General features: G+C 33.4%; 1 protein-coding gene across 1 annotated transcript in view; it reads right to left on the bottom strand.

The window, feature by feature from the left end:
• Positions 1 to 19735: 19735 nt before the first annotated feature.
• Positions 19736 to 26596, bottom strand: part of LOC124369100 (homeobox protein engrailed-like) — a 36019-nt gene continuing 29158 nt past the window's right edge. The window contains exon 2 of the mRNA XM_046826840.1: positions 19736 to 22911. Coding sequence (XP_046682796.1) covers positions 22577 to 22911 — 335 coding nt within the window. The 3' untranslated portion in view covers positions 19736 to 22576. The remainder of the gene's footprint in view (positions 22912 to 26596) is intronic.

Genomic DNA, 26596 nt, shown 5'->3' with positions numbered 1-26596 from the left:
GTTCAAGGCTGTCTTTAGCAGCTTCTACAGCAAGCAATGCACTGTGTTATATATGCGTAAGGTATGACTGCGTAAATTATAACTTTACTGTGTTCTGTTTTTAGGAAAATCATTTATACTTCCCTAGTATGGCAAAGACCACGATCTCCAGAAATATCAACTAACTTGCTTTCTAATTTTTTAATAAGAAGTGAATAAATAAAGTGCTACCTCGTGCAACACTCATGCAAGACATCATGTGTGACACATATGACTATGTACGAAGTCAAAAATGGCTGATTCGTCTCTTAAATTCCATGTTAATGAGAATTGAAAATACTTATATTGGAGAATATTAACAAGTTTGTTTGATACGTATAAGTGCTTCTTATAATATTTTTTTAAAACACCGACAAAATACTAATTGGTCTGTAATTGTGTATATGATGTTTTGAGCGTGATTTTATGATAGGAATTGTTTTGTTTATTTTATATATAAAAGGTTAGACTGTCATTTATTATATGAGCGACTTCGGAAATCTACGGGAAACATCTTTTTATGACACTAACACAGATGCTACCTGTCCCAGTAGAACGTGTAATCCTCAGTCGCCTTACTATATCCCACACCTTCGAGACTGACACCTGGCTAATAACATGCTGTTGTCCAATCTCAAGAACATGGGCACCACATGGCATCACCGAGAGGTGGAACACTCAGTGCTAGGTTTGCTGTTAATCTTAAGAAATACTGATTAGGGCAAATATGATTATGTGCAAATATGATTTGCACATAGGTAAAAATAAATAATTTTAAAATACAAAAAATAATTGTGTTATTTGTTTTAACTCACATGTAGGGATCAACGAATACCTAAACTGTGACGTTATGTTCCTGGCTTTTGTAAGCTTACCTTTAAAGTGTCCATGCGTGCTTATGCGTTGACGCGTTACTTTGAAAAAATTAGCGGTGGAATTTTATAAAATAGTTGACATCTTGTAATTTTTTAATAACTAATGCAAAACAGCTGATACTTTTAAACTAACAAAATCTTGATTATAATCCACTCTAAGTTGTTATTGAGCCATTTATATTAAGTTCATATCTAGATTTATTTGGAACTTTTAGAAAAAAATCCACTACACCTCACGAAGATTTTTTCACATTTTTTGAATTCGTATTCTGATTACCATAGAATTTGTTTGTACTCTTTATACCATCATTATATTTGCTATTTCAATTATACTCTCAGGAAAGTCACATTCTTAGGAAATGACATAAGATTTTCCCTGTTAACTTCTGGAGTGATCCAATCGAACTCGCCTTTACTCATGTTTACATCTGTATCACTATGCAAGTACGAATAATCCCTTGGGTACTATGCCATTTCGTAAGATTTGCATGGAAAGCTATTTACAAATTCAGATCTCTAAGGAAGCACTGGCCTATATGTAAAACTTATAATGTTCATATGTAAAACTATATGTTCATAATTATAATCTGTGTTAAACTGGTTTTATTCTGACTGTCTGTATCAATTGCTAATCTAATAAACCAGAAATCTAAAACTTTAAAAGTTGAGTAATTACAATATCCTTATTACTTTATAACTCTTATTAAATCAGATTAATTGATTTTTCATGAAATGTTAGGAGATCAAATCAAGCTGTAAACATATGTAAATATGTTAAACTCTATACTTCAATTGATACTAAAGGAATAGTTTTACGTTTAAAGTAAATTTTCAAAGGAGCTTGGTACCGAAGTAGGATACCAGTACATCTAATTAATAGATCACAGGTTACATAAAAGGGGAAAACGAAAGGTGTGAGAGACTCGGTACTCTGTTTGCTATATTTCACCACGATAAATCGTGATCATTAGGAACCTTTTGGAAAAACGAGTGTATCTCACTACGGTGTACTGGAAAAGCAGGTTCTCGAAGATCCTTTCGAATATCTACTCCAACCAGTTCATAAAACTTCTAGACTATCCAAGAAAGGAATTTCCCTTAGACTGCCTCTACTGCTACATCTAATACTTTCGGTCTCTAATCCAGACAGGGGCGGCACTCAAATTGCGTTGGAACAAGTATCAGATAGGAATCTTTGCTGTCGAAAACTCGGCCGATACAAAACTCAAAATACAAGTTTCTAATGGATTTTGAAGCAACACTGATTGCGTTTTTAGAGCTTAAGATTTATTTTAAAAAACCGTACTTTCTATTCATTCGATTACTTCCAAACTACTAAAAATAAACTACGGTATCAATAACAAAAATAGTTTAACGAATGAATTGTTTTTACAGGGATATGCCAACTCACCTAGGCCTACGCAGAAACTGTGGCCGATTACAGAATTAAGTGGTTCGACGATCTGTGTAGATGTCACCAGCTTGAAGCTAGATGAGGGTTGGATAATTGATGAGAACAGAACCGACGAGAAGTATTAAATTGAAACCTCGAGGTATTTATAAATCGACAACGATACTCTCATAATACACTTCACCGAGGTGTACTTTAGATATAATTTCTATAACCCAATTTGAAGAGTAAATAGTCTGTTTTGTCATTAAGTTTGTAGCAGCCGACAACGACATGAAACCAGGATGCTAACATGAAACATGAAAACAGAAATTAATACTGGTTTACATATCTCAAGAATTTGACAATTTCCATCTTCAACTCTTTCTCAATACCTTGTGCAACGTTCTATTTGTAATTTTACCTTTCTTATCAGGCCATAATGCAGTGTATAGCGTATGCTGTATGTTCAGTGAGTAAAAAGCTTACTACCGAACAAGGTGGTCCGGTTGGTCACCAACTACACTTTACCAGAATACCTACGCACTTCCTCTTTTTGTCATAATATATACAGGCTGTTCACAAAAGGGTGTCACAAACTTCTATGATTGATAGTATTTAAGATTGTAAACCAAACTTGGCCCATAAAATGTCAAAAAATAGGTTGGAAAATGTATCGTTTAGTTGCTAACCACCATTTTGTATTTTTTTATAAAAAATTAACATGCCTAAAACTAGCAATGCTACAAATAACAAACTTTGCACATAGGTAGAAATAAATCATTTAGAAATAAAGAAAGTAATTGTGTAATTTGTTTTAACACTAACAAAATGGCGGCTGTTGAAATTTTTAAAAAGTAAAATAACCAAAAACATATATAATTAAACAATTTACCAAGATTCCTATAAATATTTATACCAATTCCAATGGTACTTTCTTCAACGAAATCCGTCAAAGCATAGGTGAGCGCGACCACCTTAAAGGTACACTTTCACATGTAGGGATCAACGAATACCTAAACTGTGACGTTATGTTCCTGGCTTTTGTAAGCTTACCTTTAAAGTGTTCATGCGTGCTTATGCGTTGACGCGTTACTTTGAAAAAATTAGCTGTGGAATTTTATAAAAATTTCAAAATAGTTGACATCTTGTAATTTTTTAATAACTAATGCAAAACAGCTGATACTTTTAAACTAAAATAATCTTTGTTCCTCTCAGAATATTACTGGTTCTAAACCTTGTTTATAAAATTACAACATAACGGCTAGCGGCTAAACGACACATTTATCGACCTATTTTTACAGGTAATTTTTTGTTTGGAATGATGAGTACTATCATCTATAGAAGTTTGTAATACCATTTTGTGAACAACTTGTATATTACAGGCAAAGCTGTTCAGTTGAAAGCCACGGCAGATATATAACTCGGGATAGAGATTGATAAGAGAGAAGAGAACTACATCAGCCTAATCATAAGATGAAAGCTGATAGTACAACCCCAAGCATTCCAGGATGGGAAATGGCAGTACTCAAGTCAGGATAATTTGCAAGCCAACTATGATCATAAATCAAAAGGGAAATAACCAGTGCAACATCGTCAAAACAGAAGTAGACCTGACCGCACTTCGTGAGTATAATACCTACGACATTTTGACCCCGACGACACTGTTATTTATTAAATCAATGAATTGTAAAAGATAAGATAAATTCTGGCCCTGTAATTAAAATTTTCTTTCCAGGAGAAGCACTTACTCCAGTGCCAGAAACATAAAACTTGCTCATTATTAAGATGTTTATAAAGATCCTGTAACATAGTTTCGAGATAAATGTCGACGGTATTAGGATGAACTGATGGAAAGAAGAGACTGCAAGGAATGATATGCGAACCTTAACCCAGACACGATGTGGAAAATTCTTCATTTTTTGTGAAACTAAATAGAACTTTGATGACAGTCACAACCCTTCTCTTAGTAATAATGGCTTGTCGTACTCACTATCAGCTCTGTAAACAACGAAATAATTTGCGATGCAGTATAGTGATTGATACATGGTCAGATGACTATAATGTTTCGGAAAATGCAAAAAATGCTTGAGGTAGTACATTTATTGGATGAAAATGTCTAATGGTATTCAATCTTAGATGACATATATTCTGGGACTGAATAGTTAAGTTTATCAATGTTTACTTGTATGACTAGCCTCGTTTGATGATTCTAAAGATCGATAATGGTGGCTGTTGAACAATTACACTAAATAGTCACACCGCTAAATCTCAAATTTAATACAAATTATTTTCTTGTAAGGTGTGTGAAAGAACTGTAGCTGTTATCTTCGTCTCGTATATTGTACAGGGTGGTTATAAATTATTGTACACATTTTAAGATTGAATAAATAAATAACCAATCAACTTAAAAACATGGAAATTGTTTTATTAAATAGCAAATTTAAAACAGTTTTATTACCAATGAAGGACAGAAAGATTACTGTTACTCATACTTTTACAAGGAAATTAAACTAATTCCACGTGCTCTCCGAGGTTTGCACGCAAAGTTTGTAGTCTAAATTCAACCTCACACCATGTGTTTCTGAGCATTGCTGGAGTTATGCTTCCAATAACCTCTCGAACTCTATTCTTGAGTTCCTCAATATCTTGAACTTTTTTGGCGAAGACTCTGTCCTTGACATAGCCCCACAAAAAAAAGTCTAAGGGTGTAATGTCTGGGGAACGTGGAGGCCAAGGAATTGGACCATCCCGTCCAATCCAACGACCAGGAAACGTGTCATTTAGGTAGTCACGTACTATCTTACCCCAGTGTGGAGGGGCACCATCTTGCTGCCAGTAAACATTTGGTTGTCTATGCTCAATTTGCGGTATTGCAAAAAGTTCAAGCATGTCGAGGTATACCCTCTTTAGTGACTGTCGGTTCTGCGAAGAAAAAGGGTCCTATCACTTCATCTATAGCCAATGCACACCAAACGTTTATTTTAGGGCTGTCTCTTTCTTGTTCTCGAACATTATGAGGATTTTCAGTACCCCAAATCCTACAATTGTGTCTATTCACCTTACCAGAAACATGAAAGGTTGCTTCATCAGAAAAAATTACTTTTTTCAAGAAATTGCTTTCTCCAATGTTTATTGTTTGTTCTTCGAGGTCAAGTAACCTAACAGCAAAATTGTAGCGTCGAGGTTTATTGTTAGGTTTTAGTTCATGTAATAACTGAATTTTGTATGGATGGAGCTTAAGGTGTTTGTGCAAAATTTTTAAGACTGTTGATCGAGGTAATCCTAATTCCAAACTTGCACGCCGAGTAGACTTACCAGGGCTCCTCGTAAACAATTCTCTTACTTGATCAACAATAGCTTCAGAAACTGGAGGTCTACCAGCATCTTTTCTATGTTGGACACTTCCCGTCTGTTCAAACTGCCTATACCAGCGTTTTATAGAATTGTTACTCGGAGGATTGCTGCCATACTCTAAACGAAACCTTCTTTGAACAGTTATTACAGATCTGCTTTCATGAAACCAAAGAACACACCTTGCTTTTTCTTGCACACTAGCCATTTTGATACTGAGGTTAGTTTAGTGTTTGTTTAGTCAACTGTAATTAACAGCTGGTGTGGAAAGATCCATTGTTGACCAGCTGACTATGTCACAACACAAGTCATTAAGAAGAATCATACCTTACACCCACAGTTTAAGTGACATTTTTACTTTCTTTTTATAACTACTTTTTATAATTATTGTAATGTGTACAATTATTAATTTTCAGTCAGTATATCAAACTGTTTTAAATTTACAATTTAATAAAACAATTCCCATGTTTTTAAGTTGATTGGTTATTTATTTATTCAATTTTAAAATGTGCACAATAATTTATAACCACCCTGTATTTTGGGACAAGCCGAATCCTCTGACAATTCTACCGTAAATATTGTGCTTAGACACTAGGTTGAGATGGACAGACTATTGTTTATCTTTGCTGATATTTTATTCCTTCTCAGTTCCACAGCTCATTATGTATTGTGGAGGCACTTCACATCTTTACTAGCAACACTTTAAAGTGATCTCTTATTTGAAGATTCCGATAACTCTTTTATTAATGACTGCAGTAACACTAGCAGTTCATCGTTATACACTGTGATGCTGAAGCGGGCTTCTAATTCTTACCCTCAAATGGCAATGAAAAATGTTAGTCAAATAAGAGTTCCCAATACTGTAGTCCCTTTTGGAGCTACAACAAATATGTGGGCGTAGTGTAGCGTAGGATAAGAAATGAAAATTGGGCCTACTCTCCATGACTCGCTCATTTAGATCATCTACTACAACAGTTCAGTTGAAAGTGTGAGAAAAATGTATTTCTTTCCAGTAGTGTTCTTTCTGTTCTGAACTCCGTTCTGTCCATGACTGACTCACATATTTCTTGCGTCAAATAGATAGTAATTTCCTAAATAATGACGAGGGCAAACATGGCAGACGGTATACAGCTTAACGTTTTTACTGTCTAGCATTTAAATCGTTAAAGATGAAAGAATGTAAAAATATCCTCAAATTAGTTTTGAAATAAAATTGTGTTTGATAACTCAGACGTTTCAAAATTATTTTATAACATCTCTTATAAAATAATCCATTATAAGATTATCTCTTATAAGGTTATCCATCGCCCTATATAGGATAAAAATATGATAAGTGAAAATACCCCAAACATATTATTTTTTTCAAATATTATTAATGGAATTTTATAACTATACTTAATGATTTTGAATGTAATTAAGGGGTTTTAGTAATTTACAAATAAAATGTTTTGAATTAAATTATAAAATGCATTAAAACTTAGGTTTTTTAAAATTAGTATTTGTGAAATTGTGTATACTACAAATTTGGGGGTTTTTGAATTACTTCAATGTAACATACTTCTATGTTCAAAAAACAAATCAAATCAAATCACTTTATTCTACATAATTATTATATAGAAGAAAATGAGATAGCTTATTCCTATGGAAATTTCCCAGCAACACTATAGGCCAGAGCGCTGGGGTTCTTTCTTAAATTTACATACCACTACATAAAAGCTATATTAATGTATGACAAAATCAAAATAAAATTTCTTTAAATGTATAACCTTAAATACTAACATGAAAAAGAAAGGATTACAACTTGTCTGACAAACAAAAGCAGGCCCACGTTTGAAAGTCAATTGCTACATATTTAAATTGACAGGTGCCAAGTTTTATGCAAAAATTAAATTAACAACTAATAGTCATAAAACAATTCATTAACAGGGCTTTGGACTGGTAATTTAGGTGTAAGGTGATAACAACAGCGCCTCTGCAGCCCGCCATCCAACACGAAGTAACCATGCTGTCACCTTCCGCTTATATACAATAAACATTTGAGATCCAGTATAACTACATGATTAGATACAACGACCACTTTTTCTGTCGTCCTATGTATAGAAGACGACGAGTTGCATGTTTTAAATTGCTGGTTTTGAGGTCTGCTATGGAAATTGAATGTTGTTCACATTTGATAAGCCATTGTTTATTCTTTATACTTCATGAAAAGAAACACATTAAAGGACACTTTAAACACCATGACTTACACAATGTGGCAGTTACGATACGCACAATAGGCTACATAAATTATAAAATATTACTGTTCACTAAATAAAATTTTCCAATTTAGATACTGTTAAAAACAGATAAAATTCCAGGAAACAATTTTCTCAAGCAACAATATACGAAGGGACGTTACATTTGCTGAGAACAATAAAAGTGATTGTTTTCCTTACAGCTCCTTGATCGTCTTCATCCTAAATAGGATAAAGCACTGCTCCATCTTGTGATGGGCGATAGGAGAAGGCTGCTCCGATGTTCGACTATTATTTTATATCCGGTTTACTACTCAAATATATTCAACAGCCACGTTATCACGTTATGCTTTGAGTGATGTTTACCTCATGCTTAAGTGGTGTATATATTTTGTTGATATTGTGGAATGGAATTTAGTGTACAGAGCCACATGTTATGAGAAAATTATGCTACATTATGGACGTCACAAAAATGTTTTCGAATGGTGCTATGCATCGCAGTGGCGTAATTAGAATTCAATAGGTGGAGCGGCGAGAGTGAATCTTATGTTTTTAACACATAACACCGGGTAGTATGAAATACATCTGAATATATTAAATTTGTATAAGATATTCCTTGAATATGATTCAAACAAGTAGGATTGATATCGTATGAAAATTGTATTTATTTTAGGTCGCTTGAGATGTTCCTACGTAGTTACGCCACTTATGTATAGCATACAATGAGCATAAGGACTTGACTGTATATGCATGAATGAATATTTGTATTCATCACAGTACTTACAAGATCTGAGTCAATACTTTATTAGAACAAGTATTTCTCTAAGAATGTATTTTTTTCCCAAAACATATATAAAAAGGATTTTAAACATCATATATAATTTTTTCACAGTGAGTTTTCATACACATTTCACCTAAGACAATTTACACTGTTAGTATGTGTTACTTGACTGCAATTGCTATGATAATTGTCACAGTTTATCTTATGCTAACTTAGGGGTTCCACAAATTTAAATGTTTCAGACAGTGAAAAATTTTAATACCTTGATTTCAGTGCATTTAGCTCTAATTTATTTCTTGCAAACTATAGGCTAAGATATTTAAGGTCTTGCTGCATTTCAATCCTCAGTTGAAGTGTAATGGCTGCTCATATGAAAGAGCAGTATCATCTGCAAATCCAGATATTTTTTCATTAAAGGGGCCTCGATGTACAGTACATCATTAATAAATACTAAAAACAATATCGGTCTCAGAACTGATCCCTAGGGTACACCACTCTCTACAGACCTTCATTTACTATTGAAATTACCAATTGAAACAAACTGTTGTTTATTAGTAAGGTAAGATCTAAACCATTGAAGAGGGGTTCCACGCACTCCACCCGGTATATAAAAAGGGTGGAGCTTTTATATTTTTTCTATTAGCAATGCATGATTTACTGTGTTAAATGCCTTTATTATATCAGAAATATCAGAAATAAGCCAGCTGCTTTATTAGACTACAAATTATTTAAATTTAAATAATTTTTTGAAAGAAAATGTTTTAGTGCCATTTCATTATTACAAACCTTCCTAAAACCAAACTAGGAAGGGGTAAACAATTTTATACTACCAAAATATCTAATGAATCTAGTCTTATTAATTTTTTTACAAAAGCTCTAAAATAACTCACAATACCGATATAGCTCTGTAGTTATCAAATGAACTAGTTTTTTGAAAAGCCTTTTTTGAAAATAGTTAATACTTTTGCGATTTTAAATTTTTGTGGAAATACACTGTCACTTAATCTTTTATTAAATATGTGTAAATAAAACATAAGTTATTTCCATTCTGTACTAATACGTTTGTAACAGAATCTTGGCCAGGAGCCTTATTATTAGTAAGCAAAGCGATCAAAGTTATTATCGCCACTCTGCCACTGGCAACCAAAGGACTAGTGATCACATTACTGAAATATCCAAATCACACTGTTAGTTGTAATTTTTTTCCAATATCAAATCTACCTGTTTGGTCCAAGATCTTTGAGAGGTTTGTAGTGGATCCTATAGCATTAATCCTTGATGTGGAAAATGTACTATGTGAGGCCCAGTCAGATTTTTCGTAGACGATACAACAGTTGTCTCGACATTTCCGATGAGATTTCGTGCTAAAGACTCGAGACAACGTATTATATTGAACTCTCTGATTATTCTCAAACGCCTGAGAATGTGTAAATACCTTAGCCCTACGCTCTGTTTAAGATAAAGTGTCTTTAGTTTGATGATGCCCCTCTTATTGAGAGACCATCTGGTTTTTTTTTCATACCTAGTGGGAAGATCACAGATAACTAGATTGGATGGTAAATGTTCTGATGTACATTATTGGAACGTATAAGTACTCCAGGAAACTCGCCTTGAACTATAATCTTATTAATTCTGTATACAGATGGCCGAAAGTGAATTAGTTTTTTTTAAATCTTTGCATGCCTATTCCTACGGCTATCAACTGGTTCTGTCTGTTCCTCCTTAACTTCTTTAAATGGTACAAAGAAAATAAATTAAGACTTATTTGAAGTCTGATATATCAGACTATATATATATATATATATATATGATCATCAGACTTATATTAGACTAATATATACATACAACATACTGTGCTGTCATAGAATATTACCTCTTTGTATTTTTAATGACATATGTTTTTATTTAGTACAAAATTGTTTATGTTACTATTGTTATTATTACTTTTATTCAGTTGTGTGAGTCCGAAGATGTACTCATTGAGTACGAAAGGCCTCACAAAAATAAAAACTTTATATTATTGGAGAGTTTGTTTAAATTAATATACTATATTATTACCTAAAGAGAGACCACACAGGTGCAGTTTACTGAGGTTTGGGATCGCTGTACTAGGCAGGACGCCTTGCTCGTCCTATCAAGTACTACTATCAAGAGTACGGGCTTCAGGTATGAAAGGAATGGTTTTCTTACTTTCACCCCAAGTAAACAATGTCCATCATATGAGTTTAAAAAAAAAAAAACACAATCCTTAAATTACAAAATGTTTAGAAAATAGTTGAGGTAAATATTTTAGTTATTTGACATTTGGATTATTGTAATAAATTACTGAATAAAATCTTCAAAACCAAGATGTAAACGCATTCCTAAACATCACTCGAAAATAAAGGGGTTAATTGTTTATTATTTTCATACTCGATCAATGGCGTTACTATTACACAGTAGAAGGCAATTAAAGTATCCGTTATAACTATCCAACTTCTCACCAGTTTTGGTAAAAATATCTCAAATGTATTTGTATTTCAGATCAGATTATTTTCATCCAGCCAAATACTGACCCTTTAGCAAAATTTCAATGGTGATTAGGTATTGCCAAAGAACTTCAATTAACGAATCAATTTGCATCGACTTTAACGACGACTGCGCTGAGAGTGTCATAGTTCTATCAAATGTTATCTTGTTTAGAAGCTCAGTCGCAGTCCACAAGAAGTTACACTTTGCATCTCTATAAACTCATTTGATAAGGTAGATCACTTTAATTAGTAATAAATCTACCTAAAATACTACCTCTGCTTACTTGTCAAGTTTCTTTGAACGGAGCTCAACGATTTTTCAGATGATAAGACCACCTTTTGGGCCGTGGGTAAATCAAGAGTATCCGTTATCGTTAATCCTATTTAATTTGTGCAGTTGTTTTGTGCCTCAAGATGGAGTTGTTAAATGAAAATTAGTGAGTCAATTAAAGGATTTTTTTTTGCTTGAGAATAGAGTTTTAGTCGTAAGATAACTTTGAATCAGGTGGACACTTGACTTTTAACCAGCTAAGTTCAACCTTTGCCTCTGCTTCTTGTCTCTCTTGGAAAAGTTGAGGATTCAAAATGAATCACAGCTTCAACATTCATTTTAGCAAAAATGTGCGCTGATTCAACAGGTGCCCATGAGTTATTGTGTTTTCTCTGCATTTATTTTTTTGAGTTTCTTGGATTTCCAAATGACATTTGGAGATGATAAAAATAAAATACAGAGGAAAGGTATTAATATAGCTGTTATAACGGTACTAGATAGGGTGGCCTAAGACATTCTTTTTGTAAAACCCTAGTGGTTTGGGGTTCACGAAAAGCCCTTTCTCAGTATCCTTTACCTTAGTCTATCCATCTATCTCCATATGTGGCTGAGTTAAAAGTGAGGGGGCCAGTATTACGAATATCAGCATCTTTCCTCCCATGTTATCCATTTTCCAATTCCCACTTTTCCTTTGTGTTACTGGAAATGTCAAAAATAGTATTCTAGAGTACATATTGACACAGGTTGAAAAGTCTAGAAGAGGAAAATAAAAAAAACCTAACCTAACCACATTTGAATATTTGATGTCCAAGCAAAGCTGGCCTGTATATAGTAATAATATAAACTTAAGTGTTGACGATGCATTTGATGACTTCTACTCCACTTATATATATATGTTTGAGGTATGTTTTCCTAAGGCAATTTTTAGCTGTAAGGACAACTCACGTGTTGAATGGATAACACAAGAGGTTATTGAATCGCAAGAGAACCTTAAAGAAATGTACTGGCGAACGCGTCATGAGGCGACTGAAAATTCCAAGCGTGAGTATCACAACGCTAAGAGCCAGCATAGTGTTTTGCTTATCAACGCTAAGAAACAGTTTTTAAAATCTAAAATCGAAAATGCCAAAAATATAAATAAGGAATCTTGGAATGTTGTAAAAAGTTTAACATGTAACGATATTGTAAATAGCTGTAATATTACACTTAAGGTTAATGACGAACCCATTACTAACCCAAGTAATGTAGCGAATATTTTTAACGACTATTTTATCTCGGAAATAAGAAAATTAACTGAGGATAGATATTGTGAACCTTTCCATGATGATGTGGATTACCATCCATCTGCGGGGGATTTTCACCTCCAGCATACTAACGAACTAGAAGTTTTGGATATAATTGATAGGATTAGCTCTAAAAACAGTGCGGTTGTAGATGATATCCCATGTAATACACTAAAAACGTGTAAAGACACGATTGCAAAGCCTCTCACTGAAATTATCAACAAATCACTCGATGAAGAAGAACGCATTCCACGTATTAATTTGGTATATTTCCGAAGGGAATTAAAACATCTAAAGTTGTACCGATCCATAAAAATAGTGAGAAGGAGCTAGCAAAAAACTATAGGTCAGTTTCAGTTCAAAGTGCCATCCCAAAAATTTTCGAATTGGTCTTCCTAAAACGATTAATTCCATTCTTGAACAGTAGAAATTTACTTAGCCCTAACCAATATGGATTTAGGAAGAATAGATCTACTATCGATGCAATCCTTGACCTGGTCCATCTGCGGAGGATTTTCACCTCCAGCATACTAACGAACTAGAAGTTTTGGATATAATTGATAGGATTAGCTCTAAAAACAGTGCGGGTGTAGATGATATCCCATGTAATACACTAAAAACGTGTAAAGACACGATTGCAAAGCCTCTCACTGAAATTATCAACAAATCACTCGATGAAGAAGAACGCATTCCACGTATTAATTTGGTATATTTCCGAAGGGAATTAAAACATCTAAAGTTGTACCGATCCATAAAAATAGTGAGAAGGAGCTAGCAAAAAAACTATAGGCCAGTTTTAGTTCAAAGTGCCAATCCCAAAAATTTTCGAATTGGTCTTCCTAAAACGATTAATTCCATTCTTGAACAGTAGAAATTTACTTAGCCCTAACCAATATGGATTTAGGAAGAATAGATCTACTATCGATGCAATCCTTGACCTGGTAGTGAACTTGTACGACAACCTAGACGTGGTTGGGGAACAACTGTGCATATTTTATGACATGACCAAGGCCTTTGACCTGCTGTCACACCCTACACTGTTTAAAAAGCTAGTAACATTAGGAATTAAGGGTGCACCACTACATTGGATCATCTCATATCTGAAAGATAGAATACAGGTTGTAAATATTAGACATTCAAGTCAAGATGGACTCACGAGACACTTCCGCTCTGCTGTCTCACCTGCTATTAACACAGAGGTGCCACAAGGCTCAAATGTGGGCCCTGTGTTGTTCCTCCTTTATATGAATGACTTACCAAAATTTGTCGCCACCGGTGAAATCTGGATGTTAGCAGACGACGTCAGTCACTTGATTCATGATAAAGACATGGGGCTTCTTCAAAACAAAAGCACAAGATGGAATGAAGTAAGTAAATGGTGAAAGCAGAACAAACTGTTACTAAACAGAGGAAAAACCAAGGCATTACAATTTTACAACCGAAAAAATTAGACTGCGACCCCTTACTTACTTCGTTTAGAAGGGTCAAGTATATGCATAGACAGAAGTATAAAATATCTGGGCATAACTATTGCCAATGACTTGAGATGGCAACACCACATCGAGCAAATGTCAACTAAATTGTCAGCTGTATGCTTCATGGTCCGTCGTCTCCAGCCCTTAGTGGAAAAAGATATTCTAATGAAGGTTTACTTTGGATGTTTTCACAGCACTGTGAACTATGGCATCTTATTCTGGGGAAACAGTCCATCATCCCAACGAGTATTCCTCCTTCAAAAGAGAATTATAAAACAATATGTAAGGTGCCATATCTGACCCACTGCAAACCTTTGTTTACTGAATTAAAAGTTCTTACAGTACCGGCACAATTCATTCTTGAATATGCACTAATAGTTCGAAGAAAGCCTGAAATATTCAGAAAAAATTTAGAAATCCATAAATATGCTACCAGACAAAAAGAGAATATATATGTTCCTCAAGTTAAATCCAGCTTAGCAAAGGAGAGCCATAGGTTCATGAGTGGAAAAATTTACAACAAAGTGCCAGCTGAAATCAAGACAATTGAAAATTATGAAAAATTCAAGATTAAATTCAAAGAATATCTGCTGGAACGGCCATACTACTCTGTAGAAGAATACTTAGAATCGTGAAAAGGACCATTTCAATATGACGACCACTGCACAAAAGTGCTTCTAGTGGGATATCACCAAGTATAAAGTAAGTAAGTATGTTTAGATTGAAACATGTTTATATTGACACATTGTTAGATAAATGTTTCTATCAATAACTGTCTGGCCTTTCTATGTGTAATAAATCGTTGTATATTCCCTGACTCCGAACGTTGGTATGATTTAGGTTGATCGTGATCACGAACAGATACCTAACCTCAATGCAATGATTTTTAATATCTTAATTCATAATATTACATCTGCTACCACCAGATGTAATATTATACAATATAGATATAAAATATGAGACCTTAGGAAACAGCATATTGGAGTTAAATGTGTTTTCTTGTAACTTGTAAATTTCACCTACTTCTAGTATGTGTTCAATTTTTTTGAAATTAAAACACATTATCTGGCGAGAAAGGTTTATTATAGTGTGAAATAGGTTCTTGAGGACACCAACAATCCAATTTCTAACTTTTTCAATAGTGTTAAAAAAGAAAATTAAAAAAATTATGTAACAGCAGTAACTAAGATGTTAATAAAGAATCTGCATATTAAGCAGTGATCTTTTTATATTACTTTGTCGGTTTTAGAACTGTTATACATTTTATTTAGATAATTTTCATTTCTGTTTTGAATTGCCTTAAAATATTTAATTTATAGAGTTTTGACTGTTTTTATAATCTTTGTTATAGTTATTGTTATTTAGTTGATAAGTAGTTATTAGGCTTATACCATTTGCACAAGTTATTCTGACAAACAGTTATGTACTGAGAAACGCTTACGAAATAAAGTTATTTGTATTTATTTATTATTTATTTATAGAATATGGTAACAGTTGCAGGCAGGGTGCTGCGATGACGTAAGGGGGAATACTGCATGTTATCTGTGGATGGCAGGCCCGCGTAGCCACACACCCTTCCACAGTCTGACCTACCTAGTAACAAATGACAGGAAATACATTTACTATCAAAGTATCGTTTACAGCCTGGACGGAAACAATATAGTTTATGTATAAGGGTCGATGGAGTTTCAAAAACTAAACTCTACGTACTTACGCCATCATGTTTGCTATATTTGTTTCCGTCTGATTATAATAAACATTTCTCCCAATTATCTCACCTACGGCTAGGAATTAATGTGTAGTACCCGTTGAGTGACTTCCATTTGTCGTGCTGCATTTTATGAACGTAAACGTACCCTGCGTACAACTTTTTTATATGTGTTTGTTATTTGTTATTAAATTTGTTATTTCTAAAAGCTCAAAGATTTCCTTGCACAACATTGGATTCAACACTTCAATTGTTCATTTTCACAGGGAAGTACACAGAATTTAAATGTTCTAAAAATATACATGTTATTGTTTTAGTCATGCAAAACGCTCGCATCTCTAACTGTCTATATTCTGAAGGTATTAAAGGTCGTAGGTTAAGTACAAATCTCATTGTGCTATATTTATATTATACTTTCCGATATAAAATTTGGGTTAGAGGGAAATTTAAGTTAAACTGGGGGAAATGAAAAGATCGTTTACGTATCATATTCAATTTATTTCGATTTAATATTGGGTAATATATGGGATTACGCAGAATTTTAATGAGGTGAGGTATCTGTTTCAGCACAAACAAATCAGATTTCAACCAAAATCAGATATACATCGACAAATATTACAGACTACACAACAAATGTATTGCACACAGAAATGTAGTCCTGTATCCATCACGTCAGACTGATATCGGATAAGATGATGATGTAGGTAGCATAGTACAGATAGCCTACATGTGGTTGTCTGTATTAATCATTTGTGGTCAATATCTCTTACAGAAATCGAGAAGATGTGAATCAGTGTATTTCAGAGTCCGCTGTAGTGAAACAACTTTGAGCTTAGCGCATAAGAACACAATTTTTCATCGTAGAAACATTTGAGAAGAGTTTCATTTTAAAGTTATCTTCAGTAGGCATCCAAGAGCATTTTAATTTTTTTTAACTCTGAATATTTAAAAGATAAAGTTTGAAAATTTTGGAGATTCTTTCTCTAAATAAACGAAACAAATATAAATAACTAAAAAGCCTTTGGATCTGTATCAGTAATATCATTAAAATGAGACATCTGTCATAACTGTACGAACGAAAATAAAGTTGTTAAAGTGTTATAGGTTTAACATTATAGGTGTTATACCTATAACGTTATAACCTATAGTGTTATAGGTTTTCTGATCGTGTTAAAACCAAAATGGCCACCAGTGCAGCCGGTTCATATATCTATCACATCCAATATCATACTTCATGAATATTTCTAACTTTATAAATGTATATTTTTGATAGAGATTCGTGACTGTACATAAAATTATGACATATCAATAGAGTTTTAGCAGGTAAGTAACTGTGTAGGAATAAATGGAGAATAGGGATTTTTCCTGTATATAACATTTACTAACTCGTACTCTCCTTGACATTTAATACTTTATAATTAAAGGGTTTACGGAGTATTATACTCGTAATTGAGATAGGGACATGTTCGTGTATCTATAATATCATTTAAGAAGATAAGAGACTACACAACAACGTATTGGTGTGAGAAGATGATTTGTTACGGCATCTTTCATATCCAATGAATATCATCTGAAACATGTCTTTTGATATGCCGGCCCAAATATTATACTTGTGTAATAAATCAAGTTATTCTATTGTTCTGCCCTCACTACCTGATGAGACAATGAGAACACCTCTTCATCTAGATTACACTAGATGGTTGCTGGGTAAACCAGACAGGCCTCATTTCTGGTCTAGGTGTCTCTGATGTCCTAACGATGCAAAACTATCGTTTTGAACATCTTCGACGTCAACCTATTTGGATCTCTTCAGACGGACGTGGTGGACTCCAGATTGTAGGAGTCAGGTTTGTGACAGTGTCAGATTTCAGACTCTACACTAAGCGGAAGGTGAATTGAAGCTAAACTCAACATTCGAACTGTATCATAAATTATTGTAGTGCACTCTATTAATAATAGACTATTATACATCTGATAAGAAAATGAGAAAACCTCTTCCAAATCTTCTGGCTAAACCAAACCCAGAAGATGAAACTCAACTCATCTCACTCACAGAGTTTGATATGTTAATGAGTTATTTTTTAGCCTAAATATGAAATATAATGGACTACAATAGATTTGAACTTTTTGGTTTTGATGAGTTAAAATTTTTGTAGTCAAAATACACTTTTGAGTAGTGAAACTACTATAACAAGGTAGTGATTTACTGATTATCATACTACCTGTTCACAAATCTTAATGGAACTATATTAGAGGTTACTTACACCCTTAAGTATGAGATAGGGAACTACACGTGTGAAAACATTATTAACCAACATAATACACAGTTTTCACTAAACGTAGGAGTTAAAACATTACAAATAAATTGAACTTACTCACCAACAAATATTTTGTATCGTTCACGTTTACATAATTTAAATTGAAACTACAGGAAGATATTTCTTTTCAAGTCATATCAATATACGTTTTCAAAAAGAGAAGAACCAATGAAAGGCCTACAATGAGGTCTACAGTTAGGTCCTCTTGTCAGTCAATCCTGGGCAACGCTTCCCATGATACCGCTGCCTTCAGTATCGCTATTCTTCTCTTGGGTAATTATTGCTAGTGATGTTATCATTCATTAAATAAATGATATTTTCTGTTTCTATGGATTTCTAGAAGTATTTTTATACTTCGTTTCTTATTTCTTTTGTTTTAAGCTAACTCTAATTAAACTAAGGTATCATCTTTACTGTCTATGTTATTTTTCTTTTAACTTTTATCTTCTGTTCAATAGTCAAATGTTCGTAAAAGAATTTTGAAAGACAGAAAACAACTCAAGCTTCCTCACAGTCAATTTGCACATGAAGGCTTTTCCCCACACCCCGTATGTAGTTGATTTCTTTTACTACCTACGATTATGTATAAATATTTAATAACATTGCTTATATTTTAATTATCATTTTGATTTTATTCAATGCTTAAATATTTGTAGAAGATAACATATTGTAATTTATTATGTGTCTTATCTGAGAAATTAAATATATTTTGGATTAGACTCCATACAAGCGTAGTTGTCTTTTTACTGATTTTGGAGGTTGCGTGCATTACTTATGTTACGATTACTGTAATGAGGCATGTTAAACTATACAGTTTTTCGCATTTCCTATGCAATTGTGTTTGGTTGTGTGTACCTTTACTTATGACTACTGTATTATATCTTACTCTTTCTTCCATACTATTACTATGCACACGGGGAACAAATACAGTCATTTATGTTACTGTGGTAAACAGTATGGAGAACTCTATATCCGCCCGTTGAGCACCATGGGCTAACAATCCACACATGTAATCTAATGTACTAACCTAGAATAATATTTCTGCATAGGTGTTGCTGACCCAAAGTAACAGTTACTCAATGAAGGAGAATTTCCCCAAAATATAATTTTTGGCCTAAATTTCGACATCCCACATTAATTATTATGAGATTAACAAATTCATATTCAAATCACAGAGCTACGTCTTGATGAGAACTTGCAAATTTGATTTACTTGCATTGTCCTATCTTTAGCCCAAAGCTAACTCCAAAGGTATATTTGGGTGCATTTATGTGGTTTCCTGGGCTTTAAATCCCTTCCAATCAGCATAAAAAAAGCCATTGGTTAAGTTTAAGAATTATTTTCTTTCTCTCTATGCATTCTTCTTGCCCTTTGTTCAAGAGAGACCTTACAAATATTTGTACATTTTAATCTTAATACGCTATATGATAGTAAAATGTGCAAACACTTTAACTTTAGTAGATTTTGATGTTAAAGTCTTTCTGAAACCAATCAACAGGAACACAAAAAGTAGACATATTCTCAAAAAAACTTTATTGGTTGTATCATACAATATGCGTCACAAAGCCTATATCTAGTATGGCTTCTATGGTTCAATATTCAGTCTCATATTAAAGAAAAAGAGAAATTAAATATATTAAATAAAGCATGTACCGTACTACACTATACAACACTATTTACAGTATAATATTTATATGAAAACTGAAGGTATTTACAAAGATATAGCTTGAGATATGAAGAGTTGACTAGTGATGACAGAGTACAGACATGTTGGAAAGTAAAGTTGTAGGCTTGAATGTGATTGACTAACTGAAATGATTCGTAGAACACATGGAAGGGACTTTAATCGATTAGGTATTTTTTTGGAACATAGAATTTGATAGGCAAATATCAAAACAAGTACCTTATTACTTAAATGTCACAAATAAATATCTATTAGAAATGGTATATGCAAAATAATACTTTATAAAATATACATGATTATGTTTGTATTTATGTACTTTAGATTTCAATAAAAGCATCTGATTTCACTGAAATATTGAACAATCAGTTGTTGTGGACATTTGCGTATGTAAAAAATTTTATATATTGGTTAGTTAATATTAATTACGTAATTTAGTTCGGTTCCAAGGGTGGTTGAAGTCCCTGCAGTCTAAACACACGTCACGTGATACTAAGATGAAAAATTAAGGGGAAATGTCTATAACTAATAAAAACGCATTGTATACCGTTAAATCTTCACAAAAACAGATACAGGGCTATAGAAATAAGGATATACGTTTCTATACATAGAAATATTCAGAAAAGTCAGTTCACATCTTTGCCTAGCTACAAATCACTTTGTCACGTACACGCCATCTTTGTGTTACAAATAAGCATGTTAAATATATTAAACTATTCTACAATTGACAATAAAATTACTACATTAAATTACTAGGAATACATTATTATTTCTAGACTTCAAATGCTTCCAACATAGCATATTACAGCCTAGAATACGTCTACAGTTAGTAGACTCAATATTATTTGAAACTCATTTAAATGTTTCTTGGTTTAAAAAGGAAAACACTTGAATTACTTAATTAATAGAGTTATATTTACTGGTGTCGCTAAAGTATGCTAAGAGCAAAAATAAACATTTGTAATAAATAGCTTTGATGGACAGAAAAATACAAATTCCGTTATTACCGTACTTTCCGGTGTTTTCACATTTCTAAAAGCTTTTCATAATTTCTATATTAGTTATAATGGTCAATGAATATAGTGATGTAATTATATATCACTTAGTGATATATATTTAGTAAGTTAAATTTTAAAATTTCGTGTAGATAACCCAAGCAACATATAATACTTTTAAACCGATAAATTTCTTCTTAAAATCGTAAAACTAAAATAAGCTGAGTAGGCCTACTAAACAAAAAAAACTAAAATCTAAAAAGATCATTCATTCTGTATCTTTCTAAGTAACATATCGAGTAGTTACACATTTCAAATAGATACACAAATCACGTAAAACTATTATTGCACTTACATTTATTCATCGTAGAATGTTGGCACAGTGATATTAACATAACTTTAACTGTAAGACTCTTACTAGCCTCAACCAACAATTGACTTAAAATCTGGCATGACTCTTTCTTTACACTCTTTCATTACTTTGTCAAAGGTCTCAGCATTACTCAACAAAGAACCTCGGCAAACACTTTTATCGATCCGTGTATATACGGGTCTAAAACTAAATACTACGATCGCATTAAAGCTACGGGTAAATTTAACTACTAATATCGCAAATCTTATGTAGAAAAATAATATTACAATGTGGTATTTGTAAACCAAATTAAATTTACATTATGTCACAAAAATATACAAAATTAGCCCATATACGGTTCTTTATACAATGACCCTCACATGGTTGCCATAGTATTTTTACTGTGAAATACAAAATTCTCACTATAGACTGCATTACAGTATACTATGATCACACTACTTTATCTGTCAGCTATTACAGTGTATACACAGATCAGTGCAAATAATAATGTATATTTTCCAGTGCTCTTAGCGGCACTAGGAAACGTATGCGATCATATATAATCGATACATATATATCGCATTTGTCAAAGCTTAACTGTAGAACAATATCACATAACGCTAATATTTATATGTTAGAATCGTTAGTTTTCCAGTTTGAATTCGGAGTCACCTGTTCTTTCATGAAAAACTATGGGATAATTACGAAAAGGGAAAAACGTGCAATCAATAGTTTTCTGAGAATATAGTTTCTTTTACTGAGTTATTTTTCTAACTAGCCCGTTACTACAGCCTGATCGTGTGTCATTGCTTTCATTAATTGGAAATCTTACTTATGTTGCTTAACGTGTCATTGTTATGAATGAAGAAGTATGTTTTGTTTTAAGAATTATTTACGGGATATGTTTCCTTTGGCTTAATGAGTTGATTTGTAATAATCTAAAACATAGAACACTGTGTAAGTAATAATTAAGTTATTTTAAAAGAAAACTAACAGTACGAACATGTGGTTTAACTGTGTTTTTATAATGCATAATATTCAACAGTGTAGCTATTATAATTAGTATTATTATTGTTCAGAAATATGAGTATCAAATGTCGTCTCTCACTGAGCTTATTGAATTGTAAAATGATGTCAAGCATACGTCTCCAGATCAGTTGTTCTCTACCAACAACCGGGACCGTTGGCCTGTATACTTATGTTTATTCTATCTGTAAACCGATCAATCTAGACCACAATGTTCTCTGGCACTGTTGTGCAGTATAAGCGTCGCAACAGTGTCACAATAACCGATAATGTCACAATCTGTGTAGTTAATACGTCAGTTCAACTCATTGTCTACTGGGCTCTCCCTCCTCGTCCTCCTCCTCACTAAGCGGCACAGTGCTGTGGTTGTAGAGGCCCTGCGCCATCAGCTGCAGCGCCAGCGGGTTCTTGGTGCCCGTCGCCTTCTTGATCTTGGCTCTCTTGTTCTGGAACCAGATCTTGATCTGAGCTTCGTTCAGTCCCAGCTCGCTGGCCAGCTCTTGCCTCCTCTTCTCTGTCAGATACCTGTTTTCCGAGAACTCACTCTTCAACCTTGACAGCTGCTCCCCGCTGAACGCCGTTCTAGGTCTCTTCTCCTCAGGTCGTTTGTCTTTCCGCTTCACACGTCTAGACCTAGGACCTGCAACAAAAACAAAACATTAGGTTAAATTTTTTTTTTTTTTTATCGATAGAAGCATAAAACTCAGAACTGTAAATGACGACGCAAATATGCATGTGAGTATTTGTGAAACCATTTATTGGAACAGAGCAAAGTTGGTGTTAGTAACACAAGATCATCTTGTTCGTGTACTACATAATGTGATGTAGTAAACGGCCATGACTGGTCATTAAATTCAATTAGTATCATTCATTTTTTGAAATAATCTGCTACAAAGGCTGACTTTAAAAAAGGCAATATTAAATGAGGACTTGAGCTCAATTATTTAAAGATGGTGTTATGAACGCCAAGTAAGAATATATACGTTAATTATAGCTACTTTACTCATCATCTGTCTATATGGCAAATTATTTAATTCAGTGCATTAGGCTCGTCAAGCCTCTTCAACCACAGTCGCAAACACAACCTGACAGAGCACCTAAAAGTATAAAATGTAAAAATACGATGATATTTAAATTATGGAAAATGTTTGTTGTTATTTAACAATTTAATTTTACTATTCAGGTCCAAAAGTACTAGTTTTAATTTTCACTGTATAATAAAACTTCATTAGAATGTGACTGTGTTTTATGCACTGTCACTTGTAAGTTAGTTTTATAGTGTAATGTATAACTGTAAAAACCGGGCAGAAGTTTACGTTAAAACCACCAGTGTTGCATCGTAAAACTCGGCCGCCGTAAAAGTATAACACGTGTTTTATACAGGTCTGGGTAGCTCAGTTGGGTCGGGTGAACTACTCAATAACGTAACTAAGGTTGCAAAATGTAGGGAAATGCATCACCTCAGCAGAAATATTCTCGAATGCTTAAGTAGAATTCCCCTTTCAATCCAAATGTTTTTTTACTCTTTGAAGTTGTTTAAGACTTATATATTTGTTATAGAGTTTTCTTTGCGCTGCGAATATTGCAAGGAAAATTTCTGTAACATTTAAGTATTGTGATTTGTGGAGGAGCTATGGAATCAGATAAACTATCTAACAATTTTCATTAAATATGTCAATACTTGTTTGAGTTAGCTATTTAAAATAATTCTCTGTAAAATAAACTTTTGTCGATTTTCTTTTATGTATACAACAAAGAATATACAACGAATATACAACAATACGAATATACAACAAAGAACGTTTGGATTTGGTAAATTTATGACGTTCTGTCTAATTAGGGAAGATTCATGTTAGCGTTGTAGATATAGTCGGGTCTGTTTCTTAATTGTACTATTCTGGTTAAAAGCTGCCTTATTCGACCAAACAAGCCACTTGTTTGTTGGTTCACCACCATTTGTTGAATTTTTTTTCCGAAACCTCGCACAAAACTGTTCTCACTTCTCAGGATCATCTTGGAATTTAAAAATGTTGGTCAATCGTAGATCTGGTAGTCACATGCAAAAATCTTGAAATTTCCGTTATATGTACGGATAATCAACAGGTCATGGAATACAGAGTGAAATATATATTTTATTAAATTGGTATTAAATAGGTTTAAAGATAACATTAAAACTTTATTTTTCTCTGAGAAACACACACACACACTTTAGAACATTGAATTTAAATTCTTAATTTCTAAAACACAAATTAATAAAGGTTTTTCTTAAGTACACAAGTTCCATAAAAGAGGGATGGTGTAAAAGTTATAACTAAATTCAACTTTAAATCATTTACATTGTTAAAGTAAAGGTTGTATTGTTACATCTTTGTTTGCTAAATTTAGTTGTGTTTTTTCGAATAAACTTTTTCTACGAAAACAGGTTCATGTTATATGGGCTTGACTCAATGCAATTGCAATGTGAATACGATATAATTTCGGAAAATGATCTTTTTGGTGTGGTACTGCTGTTGTTCCCCAACCTAAGGTGACAACATTCTCATTCTTGTTAATGGCGTTCCTACTTTACAGTCAACAATAAACCGTTGTTAAAGAAGTGTGTATTCAAGTGTTGTCTATGACGTGTTCTAATTAGGGAGAAATGTGACAACTGAGGCGTGGGCGGGGGCGGAGGCTGGCGGCGCACATCTGCAGCAGTAACCCTTGTGGGCTACTGGTGTGAGCTTTGTCGCGGTTTATGGTTGCGCCCGTGTGTGAGAGCAGCGAGGAAGTAAGGTGCGTGTGTGCGCGTGCGTCGGACGCTGACGCAGCCGTGTTGTTTATGGCCGTTGCCGCTCGCAACTGTTGTTACAACAAGCGACATGATTAGCGGCAATAACAGGTCCCCAGAGCCACGGCCGCAGCCTGCACTCTAGAGATCTATACGATATTAATGACTGTGCACATCTGGTGCTCAGGAGCGTATCGCGCCACAAGTAGGCCTCCTATGTCACTAGGATGGCTGGCGGGGAAGCGGCCCAGCGGGGCGCGGGGCCACTCGTCTCTGGCGCGTACCATTGCAACTTTAACACATATGGTGTCAACTGTTGTGAATGCGAGTTTCTCATTAAATAAAATTCGGGTTTATAATATAGGGAAACCTCTTTGGGATCAAAAATACTATTATTTACTACGTTTTATAAATTAATTCAAGACAACGTAAGATTCTCGTGTTCTATGTTAAAATAATGTACACATATCTATAATTAGATAGAACGCAATCACAAATAAAGCACTAACGGTGCCTATAAATGTAGATTGTTAATTTCATTCATTTAAAAAACTACATTATTTTGTCATTAAACATAAGTAAAAGTATACATTTTTCGTTATTCATAAAAACCTAAAATAATAATAATAATATATTGCAAAGTTAACATGTAACGCACATTAACTACCCATCATAAAATATGATACATTCATATGCACATAAATATGCAATTAGAAAATGTCATCTGAAATTTATAAAAATTCCTGAATTTACTGACATGTAGGACACATTTTCAAATTTGTGTCCCTTTAAAACATGGTATTCAGAAAGAGGGAAGTAGAGTCTAATGATAATATATACGAGTAGTTTGGATGAGTATAATAGTAAAATAATAATTTTAAAAATCGGAAAGTTAAAAATGCCTACCTTACTGTATTTAACAAAAGTGCCAAAAATGTGATTCTCATTCGGTTAAGTATATCCATGTAATAAGCTATATAAAAATTTCACCTCGTTATTAAAAACATCCCAAAAACTCATGTAGACGGAAAATTCGAAAATTCGTGACAAATAGTTTTCTGGAAAGTGTGTAGTACATATTGTCACAAATTTTATTTTTTTCATTCTTATGGGTAAAATAATGTTGTAAATCATACAAAAAGGCCTATATATAAAAAGGGCCGATATAGCAAAATGTCTAAGTGGAAATATCTTACCTAAAAACAATATCTATTGAAGAATTAACGTCTAGTCCTCGTAAGAATGGTCTGTGACCTTACAGATTTCAACTTAAAACAGAATGAAGTGAAAACACTTTCGATGGTTTGAATAGTAACTAAAGCACTACCAAAATCAGGGGTATAACATATTTATATATTTTGTAAGATTTTGTAAGTCATAATAAATATCATTTGTATTTTTCTGGCCATTCAGTCCCAGTGGGTACGCTGCAAACTTATTTAGTTTCCTATAGGAATGTACAAAAGTGAGGAAATCAAAGATACTATGTTTGTTATAATTCATTAATTGAATTGATCAGTATAAAAGCGGCTTGTACTCGTATGTCACATTCGTC

This window comes from Homalodisca vitripennis, chromosome X, assembly GCF_021130785.1.
Source record: "Homalodisca vitripennis isolate AUS2020 chromosome X, UT_GWSS_2.1, whole genome shotgun sequence".
Classification (NCBI taxonomy): Eukaryota; Metazoa; Arthropoda; class Insecta; order Hemiptera; family Cicadellidae; genus Homalodisca; species Homalodisca vitripennis.
Note: the sequence above shows the minus strand (reverse complement) of the source record. Positions and strands in the feature narration are given on the sequence as shown.